This window comes from Salvelinus alpinus, chromosome 1, assembly GCF_045679555.1.
Source record: "Salvelinus alpinus chromosome 1, SLU_Salpinus.1, whole genome shotgun sequence".
NCBI lineage: Eukaryota > Metazoa > Chordata > Actinopteri > Salmoniformes > Salmonidae > Salvelinus > Salvelinus alpinus.
This window is the reverse complement of record NC_092086.1, coordinates 20,522,010-20,546,027: the sequence shown is the minus strand read 5'-3', so window position 1 is coordinate 20,546,027 and position 24,018 is coordinate 20,522,010. Positions and strand designations below refer to the sequence as shown.

Genomic DNA, 24,018 nt, shown 5'->3' with positions numbered 1-24,018 from the left:
AAGGCCACGGCCCTTGCAGAGCAAGGGGCAACCCTACTTAAGTCTCAGAGCAAGTGACGTAACTGATTGAAATGCTAGTAGCGCGTACCCGCTAACTAGCTAGCCATTTCACATCCGTTACACTTGTATCAACTGATAATAGTGGCGCAGCGGTCTAAGGCACTGTATCTCAGTGCTAGAGGAGTCACTACAGACCCTGGTTCGATCCCGGGGTTTATCACAACCGGCCGTGATCGGGAGTCCCATAGGGCGGCGCACAATTGGCCAAGCGTCGTCCGGGTTAGGGGAGGGTTTGGCCTTGGTAGGCCGTAATTGTAAAATAAGAATTTGTTCTTAACTGACTTGCCTAGTTAAATAAATAAAATATGAACACCTCACGGTATTTTAAAAGGCAGTTGGTGATTTATATTGTCACGGGTGTATGTACTGTATGTGAAAGAGTTTACAGGAGATGAGTGAGAAAAGTGAAAAGTGATGAAAACCTTTTCCCTTCTGCCAAGAGAGAACCGCTACAATCTCATGTGCCATCTACTGCCGTTGTGCCCTTGAGCAAGGTACTTCATCCACAAGGCAGTTTTTGTTTTACTTTTGTGCTGATGCACTTTTGACCTGACTCTCTGCAATATATTTGTAATGTCCAATGCGTTATGTATGTCTCTGTTAAGAGTTGTGTTGTCATAAGACGACCTGACCTGACTCTCTGCAATATATTTGTAATGTCCAATGCGTTATGTATGTCTCTGTTAAGAGTTGTGTTGTCATAAGACGACCTGACCTGACTCTCTGCAATATATTTGTAATGTCCAATGCGTTATGTATGTCTCTGTTAAGAGTTGTGTTGTCATAAGACGACCCCCTGTATTCCTCTTCTTAACCTTTCTACCTTTTGTATTCTGACGGGGCAGTTACTCTTCTGGCCCCTGTTGGTGAGATCTGACGGGGCAGTTACTCTGCTGCCCCCTGTTGGTGAGATCTGACGGGGCAGTTACTCTTCTGGCCCCTGTTAGTGAGATCTGACGGGGCAGTTACTCTTCTGGCCCCTGTTAGTGAGATCTGACGAGGCAGTTACATTGCTGCCCCCTGTTAGTGAGATCTGACTGGGCAGTTACTCTGCTGCCCCCTGTTGGTGAGATCTGACGGGGCAGTTACTCTGCTGCCCCCTGTTAGTGAGATCTGACGGGGTAGTTACTCTGCTGCCCCCTGTTGGTGAGATCTGACGGGGCAGTTACATTGCTGCCCCCTGTTAGTGAGATCTGAGGGGGAAGTTACTCTGCTGCCCCCTGTTGGTGAGATCTGACGGGGCAGTTACTCTGCTGCCCCCTGTTGGTGAGATCTGACGAGGCAGTTACTCTGCTGCCCCTTGTTGGTGAGATCTGACGAGGCAGTTACTCTGCTGCCCCCTGTTAGTGAGATCTGACGGGGCAGTTACTCTGCTGCCCCCTGTTGGTGAGATCTGACGAGGCAGTTACTCTGCTGCCCCCTGTTAGTGAGATCTGACGGGGCAGTTACTCTGCTGCCCCTTGTTAGTGAGATCTGACGGGGCAGTTACACTGCTGCCCCCTGTTGGTGAGATATGACTGGGCAGTTACACTGCTGCCCCCTGGTGGTGAGATCTGACGGGGCAGTTAGTGAAATCGGTTGGTGAATTCCCCCCTCGTGGTTGTACTGTACCTTCTGAACCACATGGTGGTAGTCTATGGTTGTACTGTCTTCTGAATCACATGGTGGTAGTCTATGGTTGTACTGTACCTTCTGAACCACATGGTGGTAGTCTATGGTTGTACTGTCTTCTGAATCACATGGTGGTAGTCTATGGTTGTACTGTCTTCTGAATCACATGGTGGTAGTCTATGGTTGTACTGTACCTTCTGAACCACATGGTGGTAGTCTATGGTTGTACTGTCTTCTGAATCACATGGTGGTAGTCTATGGTTGTACTGTCTTCTGAACCACATGGTGGTAGTCTATGGTTGTACTGTCTTCTGAACCACATGGTGGTAGTCTATGGTTGTACTGTCTTCTGAATCACATGGTGGTAGTCTATGGTTGTACTGTCTTCTGTTTATTCCTGATTATTATTTCACCATGCTTGTCATTTATGAACATTTTGAACATCTTGGCCATGTTCTGTTATAATCTCCACCCGGCACAGCCAGAAGAGGACTGGCCACCCCTCATAGCCTGGTTCCTCTCTAGGTTTCTTCCTAGGTTTTGGCCTTTCTAGGGAGTTTTTCCTAGCCACCGTGCTTCTACACCTGCATTGCTTGCTGTTTGGGGTTTTAGGCTGGGTTTCTGTACAGCACTTCGAGATATTAGCTGATGTACGAAGATCTATATAAAATAAACTTGATTGAACTTGATTGAACCACATGGTGGTAGTCTATGGTTGTACTGTACCTTCTGAATCACATGGTGGTAGTCTATGGTTGTACTGTAACTTCTGAATCACATGGTGGTAGTCTATGGTTGTACTGTACCTTCTGAATCACATGGTGGTAGTCTATAATTGTTTAAGGAAGTATGCAAGCACATTCGGGCTAGCCGCCAGACGAACTGAAGCATGCTGACGTCTTAAGGAATATAACAAAAAAACAAAAACTCCAGGAAGACCTCTTGATGGCATCACCATTACACTCTCTCTTCTCTGTCTCTCTCTCTCTCTCTCTCTCTCTCAGATGTCTGGGACACCACCCCCAGTACGTCCTAGGAAGCCATCAGGTGTTAGAGTCATGCCCCATGATGGTCAACTTCCTTCCCATGGCTACGCAAAGGAGTTCAAAGGTGTGTGTGTATGTGTGTGCACTGTGTGTGTGTGTGTGCATGTGTGTGTTGTTTAAACTGACATCTATGTTATATCTCTCGTCAGTGAAGGGGGCCAGCAGTGAGCCAAAACACATATCTCGAGAACATGCAGAGAGAGAGGTGGTATGTATCTGTATTTGTGTGTTCATGTGTGTGTGTGTGTGTGTGTGCATGTGTGTGTGCGTGTGTCTTTGTGTGTGTGCTTGTGTGTGTCTGTGTGTCTTTGTGTGTGTTTGTGTGTGTGTGTGCATGGCTGCTCTCACCAGACCACTGCATTGATGTGTCTGGTTTATCTGGGATGTGTTCCTCCTTCAGGAGATCCTAAACCACTGCGTTGATGTGTCTGGTTTATCTGGGATGTGTTCCTCCTTCAAGAGATCCTAAACCACTGTGTTGATGTGTCTGGTTTATCTGGGATGTGTTCCTCCTTCAGGAGATCCTAAACCACTGTGTTGATGTGTCTGGTTTATCTGGGATGTGTTCCTCCTTCAGGAGATCCTAAACCACTGCATTGATGTGTCTGGTTTATCTGGGATGTGTTCCTCCTTCAGGAGATCCTAAACCACTGTGTTGATGTGTCTGGTTTATCTGGGATGTGTTCCTCCTTCAGGAGATCCTAAACCACTGTTTATCTGGGATGTGTTCCTCCTTCAGGAGATCCTAAACCACTGCTTTGATGTGTCTGGTTTATCTGGGATGTGTTCCTCCTTCAGGAGATCCTAAACCACTGCATTGATGTGTCTGGTTTATCTGGGATGTGTTCCTCCTTCAGGAGATCCTAAACCACTGCATTGATGTGTCTGGTTTATCTGGGATGTGTTCCTCCTTCAGGAGATCCTAAACCACTGTGTTGATGTGTCTGGTTTATCTGGGATGTGTTCCTCCTTCAGGAGATCCTAAACCACTGCTTTGATGTGTCTGGTTTATCTGCGATGTGTTCCTCCTTCAGGAGATCCTAAACCACTGTTTTGATGACGTGGAGCGCTTCATGGGCCGCCTGCAGCAGGCTGCTGAGGCTCAGAGCATCCTCAACCAGAGGAAGAGGAAGAGCAGAAAAAGCAAGAAGAAAGGGAAGCAGGATGGTGAGAGAGAGAGAGAGAGAGAGAGAGAGAGAGAGAGAGAGAGAGAGAGAGAGAGAGAGAGAGAGAGAGAGAGAGAGAGAGAGAGAGAGAGAGAGAGAGAGAGAGAGAGAGAGAGAGAGAGAGAGAGGGAGTTATTAAAGGTGGTAAACAGCTGTCGGATGGGTCTGGAGAAATGTAACCACACTCAACGCTCAAAAATAGATGAGAACAAAAATGAGACCAAAATAATAGCTTTAGCCATGTTTTTTGGCTATACGGTGTTTGTTTACAATTGCATTGTTTACAAACATTGGAGTAATCAAAACACATTTATATTTTGGGTTCTGACGGGGTATGGCTCATGAGGCATTTATAAGTTATATTCTTCAAGAATCAATGGGCACATATCATTAATCTCAGGACCCAATCCAGTCACAGCACCAACAGGATGCTCTTCAATACAGTGTAGAGGTATACTTACTGTAGCATTGGCTAGTGGAACTGTACAGTGGCACCTCAAGAAGCGATGAACAGGAGGAAGGGTCTAGTGAAATGAATAAAGTTGTGCATTCTGGGTACTATTCTTACATGTTATTTCATTGATGAATCCCCATCGTCGTAGTTGATTGTTTTGTGTTTTGTGTGCAGATGATTTGCTGACCCTGAAAGCCTGCCCTCCACCTAAGGAGGAGTTTGTTGACATTTTTCAGAAAGTCAAGTACTCCTTCTGTCTGCTGGTGAGCCCATGTAGTGGAATAACAGAGGCATTTGTTTCTGACTATTGTTCCTCTCTGTCACACAAAATCAATCTTTCGTATGTAAGGCTCATTTCTTTCTAATTTTCTCACCTCAGTGTACTCCGGGGTGTAGTGGTAACCTTCTGGACAACACATGTCCCCTTGGAGACGGGGCTCCAGCATCCTTACAGCTGTCTACCCTCTGTCTATCTCCCAATATGTTCCTACATCTGTCTGCCCTCTGCCTGTCTCCCAATATGTTCCTACATCTGTCTGCCCTCTGTCTATCTCCCAATATGTTCCTACATCTGTCTGCCCTCTGCCTGTCTCCCAATCGGTTCCTACATCTGTCTACCCTCTGCCTATCTCCCAATCTGTTCCTACATCTGTCTGCCCTCTGCCTGTCTCCCAATATGTTCCTACATCTGTCTGCCCTCTGCCTGTCTCCCAATCGGTTCCTACATCTGTCTGCCCTCTGCCTGTCTCCCAATCTGTTCCTACATCTGTCTACCCTCTGCCTATCTCCCAATCTGTTCCTACATCTGTCTACCCTCTGTCTATCTCCCAATATGTTCCTACATCTGTCTGCCCTCTGCCTGTCTCCCAATCGGTTCCTACATCTGTCTGCCCTCTGCCTGTCTCCCAATCTGTTCCTACATCTGTCTACCCTCTGCCTATCTCCCAATCTGTTCCTACATCTGTCTGCCCTCTGACTATCTCCCAATCTGTTCCTACATCTGTCTGCCCTCTGCCTGTCTCCCAATATGTTCCTACATCTGTCTACCCTCTGTGTATCTCCCAATATGTTCCTACATCTGTCTGCCCTCTGCCTATCTCCCAATATGTTCCTACATCTGTCTGCCCTCTGCCTATCTCCCAATCTGTTCCTACATCTGTCTGCCCTCTGCCTATCTCCCAATATGTTCCTACATCTGTCTACCCTCTGTGTATCTCCCAATATGTTCCTACATCTGTCTGCCCTCTGCCTGTCTCCCAATATGTTCCTACATCTGTCTGCCCTCTGCCTGTCTCCCAATCTGTTCCTACATCTGTCTACCCTCTGTCTATCTCCCAATCTGTTCCTACATCTGTCTGCCCTCTGCCTGTCGCCCAATCTGTTCCTACATCTGTCTGCCCTCTGCCTGTCTCCCAATCTGTTCCTACATCTGTCTGCCCTCTGTCTATCTCCCAATCTGTTCCTACATCTGTCTGCCCTCTGCCTATCTCCCAATCTGTTCCTACATCTGTCTGCCCTCTGTCTCCCAATCTGTTCCTACATCTGTCTGCCCTCTGCCTATCTCCCAATCTGTTCCTACATCTGTCTGCCCTCTGCCTGTCTCCCAATATGTTCCTACATCTGTCTGCCCTCTGCCTGTCTCCCAATCTGTTCCTACATCTGTCTGCCCTCTGCCTATCTCCCAATCTGTTCCTACATCTGTCTGCCCTCTGCCTGTCTCCCAATCTGTTCCTACATCTGTCTGCCCTCTGTGTATCTCCCAATCTCTTTCTACATCTGCCTATCTCCCAATATGTTCCTACATCTGTCTGCCCTCTGCCTATCTCCCAATCTGTTCCTACATCTGTCTGCCCTCTGTCTATCTCCCAATATGTTCCTACATCTGTCTGCCCTCTGTCTGTCTCCCAATATGTTCCTACATCTGTCTGCACTCTGCCTGTCTCCCAATCTGTTCCTACATCTGTCTGCCCTCTGCCTGTCTCCCAATCTGTTCCTACATCTGTCTGCCCTCTGTCTATCTCCCAATCTGTTCCTACATCTGTCTGCCCTCTGCCTGTCTCCCAATCGGTTCCTACATCTGTCTGCCCTCTGCCTGTCCCCCAATCTGTTCTTACATCTGTCTGCCCTCTGCCTGTCTCCCAATATGTTCCTACATCTGTCTGCCCTCTGCCTATCTCCCAATCTGTTCCTACATGTGTCCTATCATGTAATAAAAATACAGATTGGATCTCTGTTTTCCCTTTAAAAAAAGAAGCTCAGTACTTTCCTCCATTTTACTATCTGTAGCTCAGTTAGTAGAGCATGGTGCTGGCAGCGGCAGGCTTCCATTCCCGGGACCACCCGTACATCAAATATATGCAGCGGCAGGCTTCCATTCCCGGGACCACCCGTACATCAAATATATGCAGCGGGACTGTAAGTTGCTTTGGATAAATAGCATTTTTTATTATTTTATTATTTTGCTTTCAGGACCGCCTGAAGTCGTCCATCACAGAGCCGTCTTCTGGGGAGCTGGTGCATCACGTCTTTATTCCCCTGGGCCTGGTATGTATTTACTAGCCTGGTTCCAGATATATTCACTGCAGATATATTCACTTACTAGCCTGGTCCCAGATCAGTCCACTGGTCTTGGTAGGTATTTACTGGCCTGATCCCAGATCTGAGTGTTCTGTATAGCCAACTCCATTGGTCGCTGACAATGCAGTACCAACAGACCTGGGGCCAGGCTAGATGTTCACTCCTCATCAGCACAGCCACAGGATACCTAACCAGCAATGCTATCTGAATTAGGACACTGATAAAATTAGCAGAATGTCGGCCAAAATCTTCTCCCACTGCCGGCCAATGGGCTTCCTCTCACTACCATATTTGGTAGTGAGTGGAAACGCCAAGCAGATGCTCACATTCATCCGGTGAAATATCTGGTTCATTGTCCTATCTGTGGTGATACTGTATAATTATCTATCTGTCTGTCTCTCTCTGTCCGTCCCTGGCGGACAGAGGTCGGGATGGAGGCATCAGTGTTAAGTCTGAGATCAATTCATGTCTCTCTCTCGCTCTGGTCTCAGATGGTGAAGACTACTGGTGGGCCAGAGATGGGGGCGACTGTGGTCAGTCCAGCCCTGACCAGTGGTGCTGTGTCTCTACTGCAGAAGCACCTGACCGATGACGAGAAGGAGCTCTGGACCTCCCTAGGGCTTAACTGGACCTTACACTGGTAATATAATCATATATGCTATTTAGCAGACGCTTTTATCTAAACCGACTATCAGTCATTCGTGCATACATCTTACGTATGAGTGGTCCCGGGAATAAAACCCACTATACTGGTGTTACAAGCACCATGCTCTACCAACTGAACTACAGGGGAAACTGGTGTGTCTGTGTGTGTGTGTATGTGCATGTGTCTGTGTGTGTGCATGAGTGAGTGTTTGTGTGTGTGTGTGTGTGTGTGTGTGTGTGTGTGTGTGTGTGTGTGTGTGTGTGTGTGTGTGTGTGTGTGTGTGTGTGTGTGTGTGTGTGTGTGTGTGTGTACTGCATATGATATCTGTGCTTATTGATGTACAGATGCCGTATCTTAATTTGAGCCTGTTTCACACAGCAGGAAAATAATCCTGCAGCAACAGGAAATGTGAATTGTTGTGTGGATTATAGTTAATGGAAATTTTTTGTAGGGTTTGATACATTCTTCATTTGTGCAAGTCTGACATTTAAAGTGGAAAATACAAACTTTAGAAGCCTTTTTAGACCTTGAATACACCACATGTTTGCATTTCCTGCTGTGCAGGAAAATTCCTGCAAAAACAGGATGATCAAATTAAGATACGGCATCTGTATGTTTGTGTGTAGTTCATATGCACATTGCCATCCATTGACAAGGCTCAAGATAAGTCCTGACCTTTGACCTCTTTCTCTCCCAGCTCCCAGCTTGTTGAGTCTGTCCCTCCATACTCACCTGTCTTTCTGGATGGATGGCAGCCTAAGGTCTTTGACCCAGAAGGTAAACTTTGGGAGGACCCAATCAAGTCACAGCACGAACAGGATGCTCTTCAATACAGTGTAGAGGTATACTTACTTTAGCATTGGCTAGCAGAACTGTATGTCATCCTAATTAGATTTTAATTGATTAGATTTAATTATGTAATTATTCCCTCTTTTTCCTTCCCTAATTTAGGACCCTCCTGGTCAGGCTGAGGAAGGACCCAGCTCAGTCCAGCACACTGACGAATCGTACGTTTCTGAGATCCACAATAACGGCTGTAATGCTTTTTGTTTACTGATTCACACAGTTCACAACATGGGCAAACACAGTTTCACCGCTGATTATGGCATCTTTAGCCTTTCACCTTTCACTAAGCTTTATGATGGAGTGCTTGGATCCAATAACTTCCTGTGTCCATAAAACAGAGGGGTGTTTTTCAATACACCCTCAATATTACAAAGAAACAACATCAGTGTGTGTGAGAGATGACAGGTAACACAAACTGATCACACAGTTAAATGGGAGTTTCGTTAATCTACACCCTTCTCTTCATGTGCACATTCCCCATTATGGATTTACCAATGTTGGAAACTCACTCCAGGCAATGCTTTGACCAAGCCAATGCTTAACTCCATGATAGGGAGTGGGAAAGTGCATGCTTTGGCAGAAGGGGGGCAAATTCTTCTTTCCTTGATTCTCAATTAGGTTTAGAGGGGAGGGACTGTCATCCTTCTAATCCAATACGGCTGAGAAGTTGGCGAGGAGATTGGATTTGAGGAATCAAGGAAATACAATTGAGATCGACCCTAGAACTGTCTGATACAACTGAGATTGACCCTAGGACTGTCTGATACAACTGAGATTGACCCTAGGACTGTCTGATACAACTGAGATTGACCCTAGGACTGTCTGAGACAACTGAGATTGACCCTAGGACTGTCTGATACAACTGAGATTGACCCTAGGACTGTCTGATACAACTGAGATTGACCCTAGGACTGTCTGATACAACTGAGATTGACCCTAGGACTGTCTGATACAACTGAGATTGACCCTAGGACTGTCTGAGACAACTGAGATTGACCCTAGGACTGTCTGATACAACTGAGATTGACCCTAGGACTGTCTGATACAACTGAGATTGACCCTAGGACTGTCTGATACAACTGAGATTGACCCTAGGACTGTCTGATACAACTGAGATTGACCCTAGGACTGTCTGATACAACTGAGATTGACCCTAGGACTGTCTGATACAACAGATTGACCCTAGGATTGTCTGATACAACAGACTGACCCTAGGACTGTCTGATACAACTGAGATTGACCCTAGGACCGTCTGATACAACTGAGATTGACCCTAGGACTGTCTGATACAACAGATTGACCCTAGGACTGTCTGATACAACTGAGATTGACCCTAGGACTGTCTGATACAACAGATTGACCCTAGGACTGTCTGATACAACAGATTGACCCTATGACTGTCTGATACAACAGATTGACCCTAGGACTGTCTGATACAACAGATTGACCCCAGGACTGTCTGATACAACAGATTCACCCTAGGACTGTCTGATACAACAGATTGACCCTAGGACTGTCTGATACAACAGATTGACCCTAGGACTGTCTGATACAACAGATTGACCCCAGGACTGTCTGATACAACAGATTGACCCTAGGACTGTCTGATACAACAGATTGACCCCAGGACTGTCTGTTTCTCCTCCAGAGATGGCAGTGAACTTCCACCTGAGGGCGAGAGGATGTTCAGCTGCAGCTACGGCTTTGTTGCCAGGAACAGCAGTGAACTCTCCGTGCTGCAGGGAGAAACTCTGGAGGTTTTTACTCTAGAATGTTTATACTACATGACAACACTATAATAACGTGTGAACTGCATGTTAAATACTGTCCCAAACAAGACCCTACTCCCTATATAGTGTGCTTCCTTTGACCAGATCCCATAGGGTCTACTTGTGTCACTCAACTATAATTTACAGAAGTTCACATGTATTGAATTATCCTGATTACTTAAAAAGTTCTCACAAATTAATTCCATTCTGTGAGCTTTATTGTCTTGATTCAGTATATCTCACATGGCCATGAACACATAGAGATGTATTGTCTTGATTCAGTATATCTCACATGGCCATGAACACATAGAGATGTATTGTCTTGATTCAGTATATCCCACATGGCCATGAACACATAGAGATGTATTGTCTTGATTCAGTATATCCCACATGGCCATGAACACATAGAGATGTATTGTCTTGATTCAGTATATCCCACATGGCCATGAACACATAGAGATGTATTGTCTTGATTCACTATATCTCACATGGCCATGAACACATAGAGATGTATTGTCTTGATTCACTATATCTCACATGGCCATGAACACATAGAGATGTATTGTCTTGATTCACTATATCTCACATGGCCATGAACACATAGAGATGTATTGTCTTGATTCAGTATATCTCACATGGCCATGAACACATAGAGATGTATTGTCTTGATTCACTATATCTCACATGGCCATGAACACATAGAGATGTATTGTCTTGATTCACTATATCTCACATGGCCATGAACACATTGAGCGAACACATTATTTATAACAACAAGTGAATCACAATTCCATATTGTAAATAAAAATCCTAACACAAATCCTCTCTCTTTCAGGTGATTGAGTCGTCAAAGCGTTGGTGGAAATGCCGCAATAACTACGACCAGATTGGGTTTGTTCCCTTCAACATTCTGGAGCCTCTGTCTGCCCTCAACAACAACCATAGGGATAGCCCAGTGGCACTCAGACAGTCCAAGGTAACGCACGCATGCACGCACGCACGCACGCACGCACGCACGCACGCACGCACACACGCACACACACACACACACACACACACACACACATGGTTGACACCGTTTCCACACTAACGGTGCCTCTTTACAATGATGTGATACAACTTTGATACAAAGTCCCCATTTGTTGTAGCAAACAAGTATCATGAAATACACACTTTGTGACTTGTCAGATAAATATCAGCAAGCTAGCTAGTGGTCTACTTGGTTAGTTAGCTAGTGGTCTGCTTGGTTAGCTAGCTAGTGGTCTGCTTGGTTAGCTAGCTAGTGGTCTCCTTGGTTAGCTAGCTAGTGGTCTACTTGGTTAGCTAGCTAGTGGTCTGCTTGGTTAGCTAGCTAGTGGTCTCCTTGGTTAGCTAGCTAGTGGTCTACTTGGTTAGCTAGCTAGTGGTCTCCTTGGTTAGCTAGCTAGTGGTCTCCTTGGTTAGCTAGCTAGTGGTCTCCTTGGTTAGCTAGCTAGTGGTCTACTTGGTTAGCTAGCTAGTGGTCTGCTTGGTTAGCTAGCTAGTGGTCTACTTGGTTAGCTAGCTAGTGGTCTGCTTGGTTAGCTAGCTAGTGGTCTGCTTGGTTAGCTAGCTAGTGGTCTGCTTGGTTAGCTAGCTAGTGGTCTACTTGGTTAGCTAGCTAGTGGTCTGCTTGGTTAGCTAGCTAGTGGTCTGCTTGGTTAGCTAGCTAGTGGTCTGCTTGGTTAGCTAGCTAGTTAGCTGCTTGGCTAGCTAGCTAGTGGTCTGCTAGGTTAGCTAGCTAGTGGTCTGCTTGGTTAGTTAGCTAGTGGTCTGCTTGGTTAGCTAGCTAGTGGTCTGCTTGGTTAGTTAGCTAGTGGTCTGCTTGGTTAGCTAGCTAGTGGTCTGCTTGGTTAGCTAGCTAGTTAGCTGCTTGGCTAGCTAGCTAGTGGTCTGCTAGGTTAGCTAGCTAGTGGTCTGCTTGGTTAGTTAGCTAGTGGTCTGCTTGGTTAGCTAGCTAGTGGTCTGCTTGGTTAGCTAGCTAGTGGTCTGCTTGGTTAGCTAGCTAGTGGTCTGCTTGGTTAGCTAGCTAGCTGCTTGGCTAAACACAGAATGTCAGCACACTGTTTTCTGATTGGCTAAACGGATCCGTTTCGTCTTTAGCTAAGATTTGAGGTGTTGAATCTTGTAAATTACAGCAGACGACATGAGACGTTCTAAAACTACAACAGATCAAGCTAATTTCGTTCTAAAATGGCATAAAACCGTCTCGTCTTGGCTGTTGTATCTGAACTGGGCTTAATAGACACATACTCACCGACTCATCTGAGTTACCCTGTGTGTTCCTGTCTCTGTTTGACAGAAGATGCCCTTCGCCCCTACAAGGCACTTCTCCTACACCCCCTCCAGCAGAGAAGGGGCCAACCTCCTCGCCGTGCCCCGCCGTCCTCAAAGCATGTCCCCCTCCACCATGACAGGGGACAAAGGTAAGCCTGTGGTTTGGTGGTCTATAGTGGTCAGTCACCACCCACCTCCAGGTACACATTCCTCCTTCTGACCGTTGACACACTTTCCTCCATGTATTTAAAAACTTCTTAGGGCTGCAATCCCATTAACGGGATCGATATGACAACAGCCAGTGAAAGTGCAGAGCGCCAAATTCAAACAACAGAAATCTCATAATTAAAATTCCTCAAGCATACAAGTATTTCGTTCAGCCACAAAAGTAAGCCATACAGTTACCCGCCAAATTGTGGAGACAACAAAAGTCATAAATAGCATTATAAATCTTCACTTACCTTTGCTGATCTTCGTCGGAATGCACTCCCAGGACTCCCACTTCCACAAGAAATGTTCGTTTTGTTCGGAAATGTCCATCATTTATGTCCAAATAGCTACTTTTGTTAGCGTGTTTGGTAAACAAATCCAAAGTCACGAAGCGCGTTCACTAAAAGCAGACGAAATGTCAAAAAGTTCCGTAACAGTCAGTAGAAACATGTCAAACGATGTATTGAATCAATCTTTAGGATGTTTTTAACATAAATCTTCAATAATATTCCAACCGGAGAATTCCATTGTCTTCAGAAGTGCGATGGAACAGAGCTCCCTCACATGTGAACGCGCAGAGCGTGGTCAGCTCATGGCAGACCTTACTCATTCCCCTCTCCTTCGGCCCCACTACACAGTAGAAGCATCAGACAAGGTTCTAAAGACTGTTGACATCTAGTGGAAGCTGTAGGAAGTGCAAACTGACCCATATCCCACTGTGTATTCGATAGGCGATGAGTTGAAAACCTACAAACCTCAGATTTCCCACTTCCTGGTTGGATTTTTTTCTCAGGTTTTTGCCTGCCATATGAGCTCTGTTATACTCACAGACATCATTCAAACAGTTTTAGAAACTTCAGAGTGTTTTCTATTCAATATTAATAATAATATGCATATATTAGCAACTAGAACTGAGGAGCAGGCAGTTTACTCTGGGCACCTTTTCATCCAAGCTACTCAATACTGCCCCTGCAGCCATAAGAAGTTAAATAGTTTGGCCAATGATGTTTCTGCATTATGATGCATTTACATGACACTACAACATTCTATGACAGCCATGTTAACTCTTCATTTACATGACACTACAACATTCTATGACAGCCTTGTTAGCTCTTCATTTACATGACTCTACAACATTCTATGACAGCCATGTTAACTCTTCATTTACATGACTCTACAACATTCTATGACAGCCTTGTTAACTCTTCATTTACATGACTCTACAACATTCTATATGACAGCCATGTTAGCTCTTCATAGAATGCTAACCCAACTCAACATGCTATACATGACTAATAAGCTGCTGCAGTAGTGAGGAGGCTGTACAGTATAACACTAACTCTGCATAGAATGTAGCTGCTGTAAAAAGATATGACTGTCTTACAGACATAATGTAACTGCTGTAACAAATATGTCTGTCTTTTAGACATGATGTAACTGCTGTTACAAAGATATGACTGTCTTATAGACATAATGTAACCACTATAATAAATATATTTCTGTCTTATAGACATAATGTAACCACTATAATAAAGATATGTCTGTCTTATAGACATAATGTAATCACTATAATAAAGATATGTCTGTCTTATAGACATAATGTAACTACTATAATAAAGATATGTCTGTCTTATAGACATAATGTAACTGCTGTAACAAAGATATGACTGTCTTATACTTATAGACATAATGTAACTGCTGTAACAAAGATATGACTGTCTTATAGACATAATGTAACTGAAATACTCAGAGTTCATGACACATAAAAATGTATCTAGTTATCCTGGCTAACTGTAGTCTATACTAACTGGCTACTTAGCTAGCAATGATGATTATCTCATAAACACTATAAAGGCACCACATGACTTTATCCCCTGACAGACAGCATGTCATAGACACCATGTACTGGTAATCCTCACTTGTTTTATGCAGCACAAATACAGCTAAACATGGTGCAACTTGGAACTTGTCTTGATACTTCTAAGGAGAACTCACAAACTATCTGTTCTCTGTCTTCACCACAACTCACTATTGATGTGCAGTTGAATAACGACAACAACATCCGGCGCCGAAACGAGATGGCCGCCTCGCTTCGCGTTCCTTGGAAAATATGCAGTATTTTGTTTTTTTATGTGTTATTTCTTACATCGGTACCCCAGGTAATCTTAGGTTTCATTACATACAGTCGGGAGGAACTACTGAATATACGATTAACGTCAACTCATCATCGTTCCTACCAGGAATATGACTTTCCCGAAACGGATCCAGTGTTTTGCCTTCCACCCAATACAATGGATCTGATCCCAGCCGGCGACCCTGTGCGACGCCGTAAAAGGGGCAAACGAGGCGGTCTCCTGGCCAGGCTTCGGAGACGGGCACATCGCGCTCCACTCCCTAGCATACTACTCGCCAATGTCCAGTCTCTTGACAATAAGGTTGATGAAATCCGAGCACGGGTAGCATTCCAGAGAGACATCAGGGATTGCAACGTGCTCTGCTTCACGGAAACATGGCTAACTCAAGAGACGCTAACGGAGTCGGTGCAGCCAGCTGGTTTCTTCATGCATCGCGCCGACAGAAACAAACATCTTTCTGGTAAGAAGAGGGGCGGGGGGGTATGCCTTATGATTAACGAGACGTGGTGTGATCATCATAACAACACACAGTCATTCTGTTCACCTGATCTAGAACTCCTCACAATAAAATGTCGACCGCATTATCTACCAAGGGAATTCTCTTCAATCATAATCACAGCCGTATATATTCCCCCCCAAGCAGACACATCGATGGCCCTGAACGAACTTTATCTGACTCTTTGTAAACTGGAAACCACACACCCTGAGGCTGCATTCATCGTAGCTGGGGATTTTAACAAGGCTAATCTAAAAACAAAACTCCCTAAATTCTATCAGCATATCGATTGTGCTACCAGGGCTGGAAAAACCCTAGATCATTGTTATACTAATTTCCGCGACGCATATAAGGCCCTCCCCCGCCCCCCTTTCGGAAAAGCTGACCACGACTCGATTTTGTTGATTCCAGCCTACAAACAGAAACTAAAACAACAAGCTCCCGCGCTCAGGTCTGTTCAACGCTGGTCCGACCAATCTGATTCCACGCTTCAAGACTGCTTCGATCACGCGGATTGGAATATGTTCCGCATTGCGTCCAACAACAATATTGACGAATATGCTGATTCGGTGAGCGAGTTCATTAGGAAGTGCATTGACGATGTCGTACCCACAGCAACGATTAAAACATTCCCAAACCAGAAACCGTGGATTGACGGCAGCATTCGCGTGAAACTGAAAGCGCGAACCACTGCTTTTAACCAGGGCAAGGTGACCGGAAGCATGACCGAATACAAACAGTGTAGCTATTCTCTCCGCAAGGCAATCAAACAGGCTAAGTCCCAGTACAGAGACAAAATCGAGTCGCAATTCAACAGCTCAGACACAAGAGGTATGTGGCAGGGTCTACAGTCAATCACGGATTACAAAAAGAAAACCAGCCCCGTCGCGGACCAGGATGTCTTGCTCCCAGACAGGCTAAACAACTTTTTTGCCCGCTTTGAGGACAATACAGTGCCACTGACACGGCCCCCTACCAAAACCTGCGGGCTCTCCTTCACTGCAGCCGAGGTGAGTAAAACATTTAAACGTGTTAACCCTCGCAAGGCTGCAGGCCCAGACGGCATTCCCAGCCGCGTCCTCAGAGCATGCGCAGACCAGCTGGCTGGTGTGTTTACGGACATATTCAATCAATCCTTATCCCAGTCTGCTGTTACCACATGCTTCAAGAGGGCCACCATTGTTCCTGTTCCCAAGAAAGCTAAGGTAACTGAGCTAAACGACTACCGCCCCGTAGCACTCACTTCCGTCATCATGAAGTGCTTTGAGAGACTAGTCAAGGACCATATCACCTCCACCCTACCGGACACCCTAGACCCACTCCAATTTGCTTACCGACCCAATAGGTCCACAGACGACGCAATCGCAACCACACTGCACACTGCCCTAACCCATCTGGACAAGAGGAATACCCATGTGAGAATGCTGTTCATCGATTACAGCTCAGCATTTAACACCATAGTACCCTCCAAACTCGTCATCAAGCTCGAGACCCTGGGTCTCGACCCCGCCCTGTGCAACTGGGTCCTGGACTTCCTGACGGGCCGCCCCCAGGTGGTGAGGGTAGGTAACAACATCTCCACCCCGCTGATCCTCAACACTGGGGCCCCACAAGGGTGCGTTCTGAGCCCTCTCCTGTACTCCCTGTTCACCCACGACTGCGTGGCCATGCACGCCTCCAACTCAATCATCAAGTTTGCGGATGACACTACAGTGGTAGGCTTGATTACCAACAACGACGAGACGGCCTACAGGGAGGAGGTGAGGGCCCTCGGAGTGTGGTGTCAGGAAAATAACCTCACACTCAACGTCAACAAAACAAAGGAGATGATTGTGGACTTCAGGAAACAGCAGAGGGAGCACCCCCCTATCCACATCGACGGGTCAGTAGTGGAGAAGGTGGAAAGTTTTAAGTTCCTCGGTGTACACATCACGGACAAACTGAATTGGTCCACCCACACAGACAGCGTCGTGAAGAAGGCGCAGCAGCGCCTCTTCAACCTCAGGAGGCTGAAGAAATTCGGCTTGTCACCAAAAGCACTCACAAACTTCTACAGATGCACAATCGAGAGCATCCTGTCGGGCTGTATCACCGCCTGGTACGGCAACTGCTCCGCCCACAACCGTAAGGCTCTCCAGAGGGTAGTGAGGTCTGCAGAACGCATCACCGGGGGCAAACTACCTGCCCTCCAGGACACCTACACCACCCGATGTCACAGGAAGGCCATAAAGATCATCAAGGACAACAACCACCCAAGCCACTGCCTGTTCACCCCGCTATCATCCAGAAGGCGAGGTCAGTACAGGTGCATCAAAGCAGGGACCGAGAGACTGAAAAACAGCTTCTATCTCAAGGCCATCAGACTGTTAAACAGCCACCACTAACATTTAGCGGCCGCTGCCAACATACTGACTCAACTCCAGCCACTTTAAAAATGGGAATTGATGGAAATTATGTAAAAATGTACCACTAGCCACTTTAAACAATGCCACTTAATATAATGTTTACATACCCTACATTACCCATCTCATATGTATATACTGTACTCTATATCATCTACTGCATCTTGCCATCTTTATGTAATACATGTATCACTAGCCACTTTAAACTATGCCACTTTATGTTTACATACCCTACAGTACTCATCTCATATGTATATACCGTACTCTATACCATCTACTGCATCTTGCCTATGCCGTTCTGTACCACCACTCATTCATATATCTTTATGTACATATTCTTTATCCCTTTACACTTGTGTGTGTATAAGGTAGTAGTTGTGGAATTGTTAGGTTAGATTACTTGTTGGTTATTACTGCATTGTCGGAACTAGAAGCACAAGCATTTCGCTACACTCGCATTAACATCTGCTAACCATGTGTATGTGACTAATAAAATTTGATTTGATTTGATTTGATTTGATTTAGTTATTTTTGAACAACCACTTTTACTGACTCGAGAGTCATGATTTTTTTTTTTTGTGACTCGTTTATTTTAGTCGTTTGTTTGACCTGCTAGTACTGGCCGCAATGAGTCCTACATCAGGATTAATACACACTCCTCTGGCTCAACGGCTCCAGAGACGTCCTCCGACCACCAACTGTCTGTCATCATGTCCTCAGGGAAATAGATCATGAGCATAGAGAAGAAACAGACATGTTTAGAACTGATCATTGATCTCATGGTGCAGAAATGAAGGCAAATCATTGATTATTGAATGGTATGATGGACCTACCTTAGTAGAACCAAAACACAGCCTCTGCTCTACAAACCCGAACTGGAGAATGAATCGTTTAGGGGCTGCAGTTCACGAACCACATTGTGCTTATCACCCTCACGGCAGTCAAGCAATACATTCCGCCATGAGTCGTTCTCAATCTAGTCCAAGAGTCGTTCTCAATCTAGTCCGGTTGCGCCCACAACTAGACCTCGTTTCAAATATATCAAGAATGTTTTTATTTTTATTTGTATGTTTAGCAATCAATAAACATATATGTTTTAAACCTTTGACATGTCTCAGTCACACAGCTCTAATAAGCCCGTTATGGTGAACAACATGTGAATGAGAGGCTTGTAGAATCATTACTTTTTTGAGTTTTCAGTTCATCATTCGCCGGTAGGTGGTCCTTCATGCTCTGGGCATTACTGACTCAAATGAACAAAATGAGTCGAAACATTTGTTCTTTTGACTGAACGAGTCTGAAAGATCCGAGTCAGTAAAAAGAGCCAAACTTTCCATCACTGCAACTCACTGGCTGGAGCCGGGACTTACAACTAACAGGTGGAAGAGAATGTCTCTGATTGGGTAGAAAGTTAGGGGTGATTGACTGATGAGCTGTCAGGCATTCTAAATAAAGGGACAAACTAGAGGTGCATAGAGAAATACTAAATCTGAATGTGTGGCTGTTTTAACAATCCTATTCCCAATATAGTGCACTATTCTTTTTTTACAATTCAATACCAGAAATAGTGCACTATATAGGGAATAGGGTGCCATTTGGGATTCAGAATAGCACTACTCTTATCAGGCACTCTGTGTTTTCTGTTCATAGCACTGCAGACCGGCTGGCTACTTCTAAAGGTTTAGTGGTTGTGTTATACCGCCGTGTTCTGTATGATGTTGATAAGCCTCCTGATAATATCCACCACTCTAGATTCCTCTGGATAAAATGGGTTAAATGACTACAATGTAAATGTAGTCCAAGTCAATGTAGTCAATGTAATATCTAATCCCAAAGCTGTGCATTCCAAGTCAATGTGTGTGTGTGTGTGTGTGTGTGTGTGTGTGTGTGTGTGTGTGTGTGTGTGTGTGTGTGTGTGTGTGTGTGTGTGTGTGTGTGTGTGTGTGTGTGTGTGTGTGTGTGTGTGTTTGTGATAGAGTACATGTTTATAAGTGAGAACATGCTTGTAACAGTGTGTGTATACAGAATGTTCACATTCTTAACTGACGTTAAATGTGTGTGTGACCCCTGTACACAGGCTTTATGGTGAACGATGAGCTCCTCCAGCGGCTGGCCAACGGCAGGGCGGGCTCCATCCGTCCCCTAGTGATCCCCCGCACCACAGACACCTCGGCCCCCCTGGACTACCACTCCCCTCCTGCTGAGGTAGAGGGCTGGCTGAGAGGGAAGGGCTTCACTGAGCCGTGAGTGGGTGTAGTGGAGCTAGTTCAGTCTACTGCAGTATACTTGATATACACTATATTTCTGTCACACGTCTATCCTTTCTAGCATGGCCATAATGAAGACCACCTTACCTTACTCTGCCCTATCTCTCTCTCTATTCAGGACAGTAACACTTCTGACCACCTTACTCTGCCCTATCTCTCTCTCTATTCAGGACAGTAACACTTCTGACCACCTTACTCTGCCCTATCTCTCTCTCTATTCAGGACAGTAACACTTCTGACCACCTTACTCTGCCCTATCTCTCTCTCTATTCAGGACAGTAACACTTCTGACCACCTTACTCTGCCCTATCTCTCTCTCTATTCAGGACAGTAACACGTCTGACCACCTTACTCTCCCCTATCTCTCTCTCTATTCAGGACAGTAATACTTCTGACCACCTTACTCTCCCCTATCTCTCTCTCTATTCAGGACAGTAACACTTCTGACCACCTTACTCTGCCCTATCTCTCTCTCTATTCAGGACAGTAACACTACTGACCACCTTACTCTGCCCTATCTCTCTCTCTATTCAGGACAGTAACACTTCTGACCACCTTACTCTGCCCTATCTCTCTCTCTATTCAGGACAGTAACACTTCTGACCACCTTACTCTGCCCTATCTCTCTCTCTATTCAGGACAGTAACACTTCTGACCACCTTACTCTCCCCTATCTCTCTCTCTATTCAGGACAGTAACACTTCTGACCACCTTACTCTCCCCTATATCTCTCTCTATTCAGGACAGTAATACTTCTGACCACCGTACTCTCCCCTATCTCTCTCTCTATTCAGGACAGTAACACTTCTGACCACCTTACTCTCCCCTATCTCTCTCTCTATTCAGGACAGTAACACTTCTGACCACCTTACTCTCCCCTATATCTCTCTCTATTCAGGACAGTAATACTTCTGACCACCGTACTCTCCCCTATCTCTCTCTCTATTCAGGACAGTAACACTTCTGACCACCTTACTCTCCCCTATATCTCTCTCTATTCAGGACAGTAACACTTCTGACCACCTTACTCTGCCCTATCTCTCTTTCTATTCAGGACAGTAACACTTCTGACCACCTTACTCTCCCCTATCTCTCTCCATTCAGGACAGTAACACTGCTGGGGAGACTCACTGGTGCTGAGCTCTTTGCCCTGAGTAAAGAGGACCTGCGTATGTTTTCACCAGAGGAGGGTGCCAGAGTGTACAGCCAGATGATGGTGCAGAAGGCTTTACTGGAGGTACAAGCAACCCTATTGACTGGCAACACCATTGACTGGCAACACCATTGACTGGCAACCCCATTGATTGGTAACCCCATTGATTGGTAACCCCATTGACTGACAACCCCATTGACTGGCAGCCCCATTGACTGGCAACCCCATTCTCACCCAATTCTCATCACAACTCTTATAGTGTTGTATCAAAACACATCACTTCCTCAGTACTCCTCTTATTTCTCCTTTCCCTCTGTCTTCCTTCTCTTCTGGTTGACACAACTCTCACATTATAGATCCTTGGTTCCCATCCTTCTCTTCTGGTTGACACAACTCTCACATTATAGATCCTTGGTTCCCATCCTTCTCTTCTGGTTGACACAACTCTCACATTATAGATCCTTGCTTCCCATCCTTCTCTTCTGGTTGACACAACTCTCACATTATAGATCTTTGGTTCCCATGCTTTTTTCTCTCTCCTCTTCTCTCCCTCCTTCTCTCCTTTCTCTCCTCTTCCCTACCTCCTCTCCCTCTCTCTCTTCTTCTCTCCCTCCTTCTCTCCCTCTCTCTCCTCTTCCCTCCCTCCTCTCTCTCTCTCCTCTTTCCTATTCAGCGTGACTGGGAGTCTCTGGAAGTTTCTGGGTGCAGATGCATTAATACTTCTAGTGATGGACTGGTGTTAGATGTGTAACACATTAATCTCATACAATATATTGTTGGATGGACAAGGTTGTTTAAAATGTCAAGTTATGTTAAAAGGTCTATACTTCCTGTTTTTTTAATAAAGGGAGTGAAGTGAGTCATTTTCCATTTTGGAATCTAACCAATATATTGTAGAACCTAATCCAACACCTAAAGACTTCCTCAAGAGGTTCAGACCTCTTGGTGTAATGGTTAGGGTGTTAGCTTGACAGTCACTGGACCAGGGTTTGCGTCCTGGTTAGGTCTACCCCTGAATTTGCTACACTGTGGCCAGGACTACATGTCAGAAGGGGGATGACTCAAGGAAGGCACCTCCATCGGAGAGGTGTGTACACATGAGGGACTTGGTAAAGAGAAGCGTGGGGATACACTCTCCAGAAGGAAGGGGGTAATGACCGTTACCTCTTGACAAGGTTGCTAGGTGTTGGCTGGACTTGGGTTGGAGTCCCAGTCTGGGCTACCCCCTGGTTTCACTACAATATCACAGCACATACTTTCTCACTGGAAGTGAGAGTAGTTCACTCACATTTTATAATCTGACCAACCAGTAGTGACTTGACCTTTCATTACTGTGCTTTGCTACAGACAATAGGCTAACGTTAGAAAATAACTCTACTAGCTCCTTAACGTTAGCAAAGTAACTACTAGCTCCCTAACGTTAGCAAAGTAACTACTAGCTCCCTAACGTTGGCAAAGTAACTACTAACTCCCTAACGTCAGCAAAGTAACTACTAGCTCCCTAACGTTAGCAAAGTAACTCTACTAGCTCCCTAACGTCAGCAAAGTAACTACTAGCTCCCTAACGTCAGCAAAGTAACTACTAGCTCCCTAACGTTAGCAAAGTAACTCTACTAGCTCCCTAACGTCAGCAAAGTAACTACTAGCTCCCTAACGTTAGCAAAGTAACTCTACTAGCTCCCTAACGTCAGCAAAGTAACTACTAGCTCCCTAACGTCAGCAAAGTAACTACTAACTCCCTAACGTTAGCAAAGTAACTACTAGCTCCCTAACGTTAGCAAAGTAACTACTAGCTCCTTAACGTTAGCAAAGTAACTCTACTAGCTCCCTAACGTCAGCAAAGTAACTACTAACTCCCTAACGTTAGCAAAGTAACTACTAGCTCCCTAACGTTAGCAAAGTAACTCTACTAGCTCCCTAACGTTAGCAAAGTAACTCTACTAGCTCCCTAACGTTAGCAAAGTAACTACTAGCTCCCTAACGTTAGCAAAGTAACTACTAGCTCCCTAACGTCAGCAAAGTAACTACTAGCTCCCTAACGTTAGCAAAGTAACTACTAGCTCCTTAACGTTAGCAAAGTAACTCTACTAGCTCCCTAACATTAGCAAAGTAACTACTAGCTCCTTAACGTTAGCAAAGTAACTCTACTAGCTCCCTAACGTCAGCAAAGTAACTACTAACTCCCTAACGTTAGCAAAGTAACTACTAGCTCCCTAACGTTAGCAAAGTAACTCTACTAGCTCCCTAACGTTAGCAAAGTAACTACTAGCTCCCTAACGTTAGCAAAGTAACTACTAGCTCCTTAACAGACTGTATTTCTTCCTTTCTTTCTCGGTCTCTCTCTCCATTTCTATTAGGATGTCCGCAAATCTACAGAGCTGGAGACAATGATGGAGAAACAGAAACAGAAAGCGGACTTCCAGCTGGAGAGCAGGAGGCTGTGACCAAGAACAAGCTATACACATGTATATCACTGATACACAGATATCACTGGTTGATGGACGCCAACACAATAACATCACTGTCACTGATTAAGAGGACACACACACTCAATAACATTGTCTGTATGGAGACTCTGATACAGAGATTTCACTTTTAAAGGGTAGTTCACCCAAACTATAAAATGACTTGGTTTTCCTAAGGCGTCCGCATGCTTCCCAGCCAAAATAGTTCGAAAGAGTTTGTGCATATATTATGATGACATTTTGTGACGTTGTTTGTTTTGGACGTTGGTGAGTGTTTTTTAGGCTGTTCAGGCACAACATTTTTCTGGATGCAAGCAGAAGTTTTGAGCCTTAGTCTACGCCTCTTCGTTGGTGATTGGTCAACAGTAGGGATTTTTCAATAAAGTCTTTGTTGTCATTCAACGAGAGATGACTCATTTT

General features: G+C 45.2%; 1 protein-coding gene across 1 annotated transcript in view; it reads left to right on the top strand.

The window, feature by feature from the left end:
• Positions 1 to 24,018, top strand: part of eps8l1a (EPS8 signaling adaptor L1a) — a 25,888-nt gene extending 1,870 nt beyond the window's left edge. The window contains exons 2-15 of the mRNA XM_071404521.1: positions 2,676 to 2,781; positions 2,867 to 2,925; positions 3,752 to 3,884; positions 4,512 to 4,600; positions 6,807 to 6,881; positions 7,406 to 7,554; positions 8,258 to 8,402; positions 8,512 to 8,567; positions 10,055 to 10,163; positions 11,011 to 11,151; positions 12,496 to 12,619; positions 19,791 to 19,956; positions 21,085 to 21,217; positions 23,491 to 24,018. Coding sequence (XP_071260622.1) covers positions 2,676 to 2,781; positions 2,867 to 2,925; positions 3,752 to 3,884; positions 4,512 to 4,600; positions 6,807 to 6,881; positions 7,406 to 7,554; positions 8,258 to 8,402; positions 8,512 to 8,567; positions 10,055 to 10,163; positions 11,011 to 11,151; positions 12,496 to 12,619; positions 19,791 to 19,956; positions 21,085 to 21,217; positions 23,491 to 23,577 — 1,572 coding nt within the window. The 3' untranslated portion in view covers positions 23,578 to 24,018. The remainder of the gene's footprint in view (positions 1 to 2,675; positions 2,782 to 2,866; positions 2,926 to 3,751; positions 3,885 to 4,511; positions 4,601 to 6,806; positions 6,882 to 7,405; positions 7,555 to 8,257; positions 8,403 to 8,511; positions 8,568 to 10,054; positions 10,164 to 11,010; positions 11,152 to 12,495; positions 12,620 to 19,790; positions 19,957 to 21,084; positions 21,218 to 23,490) is intronic.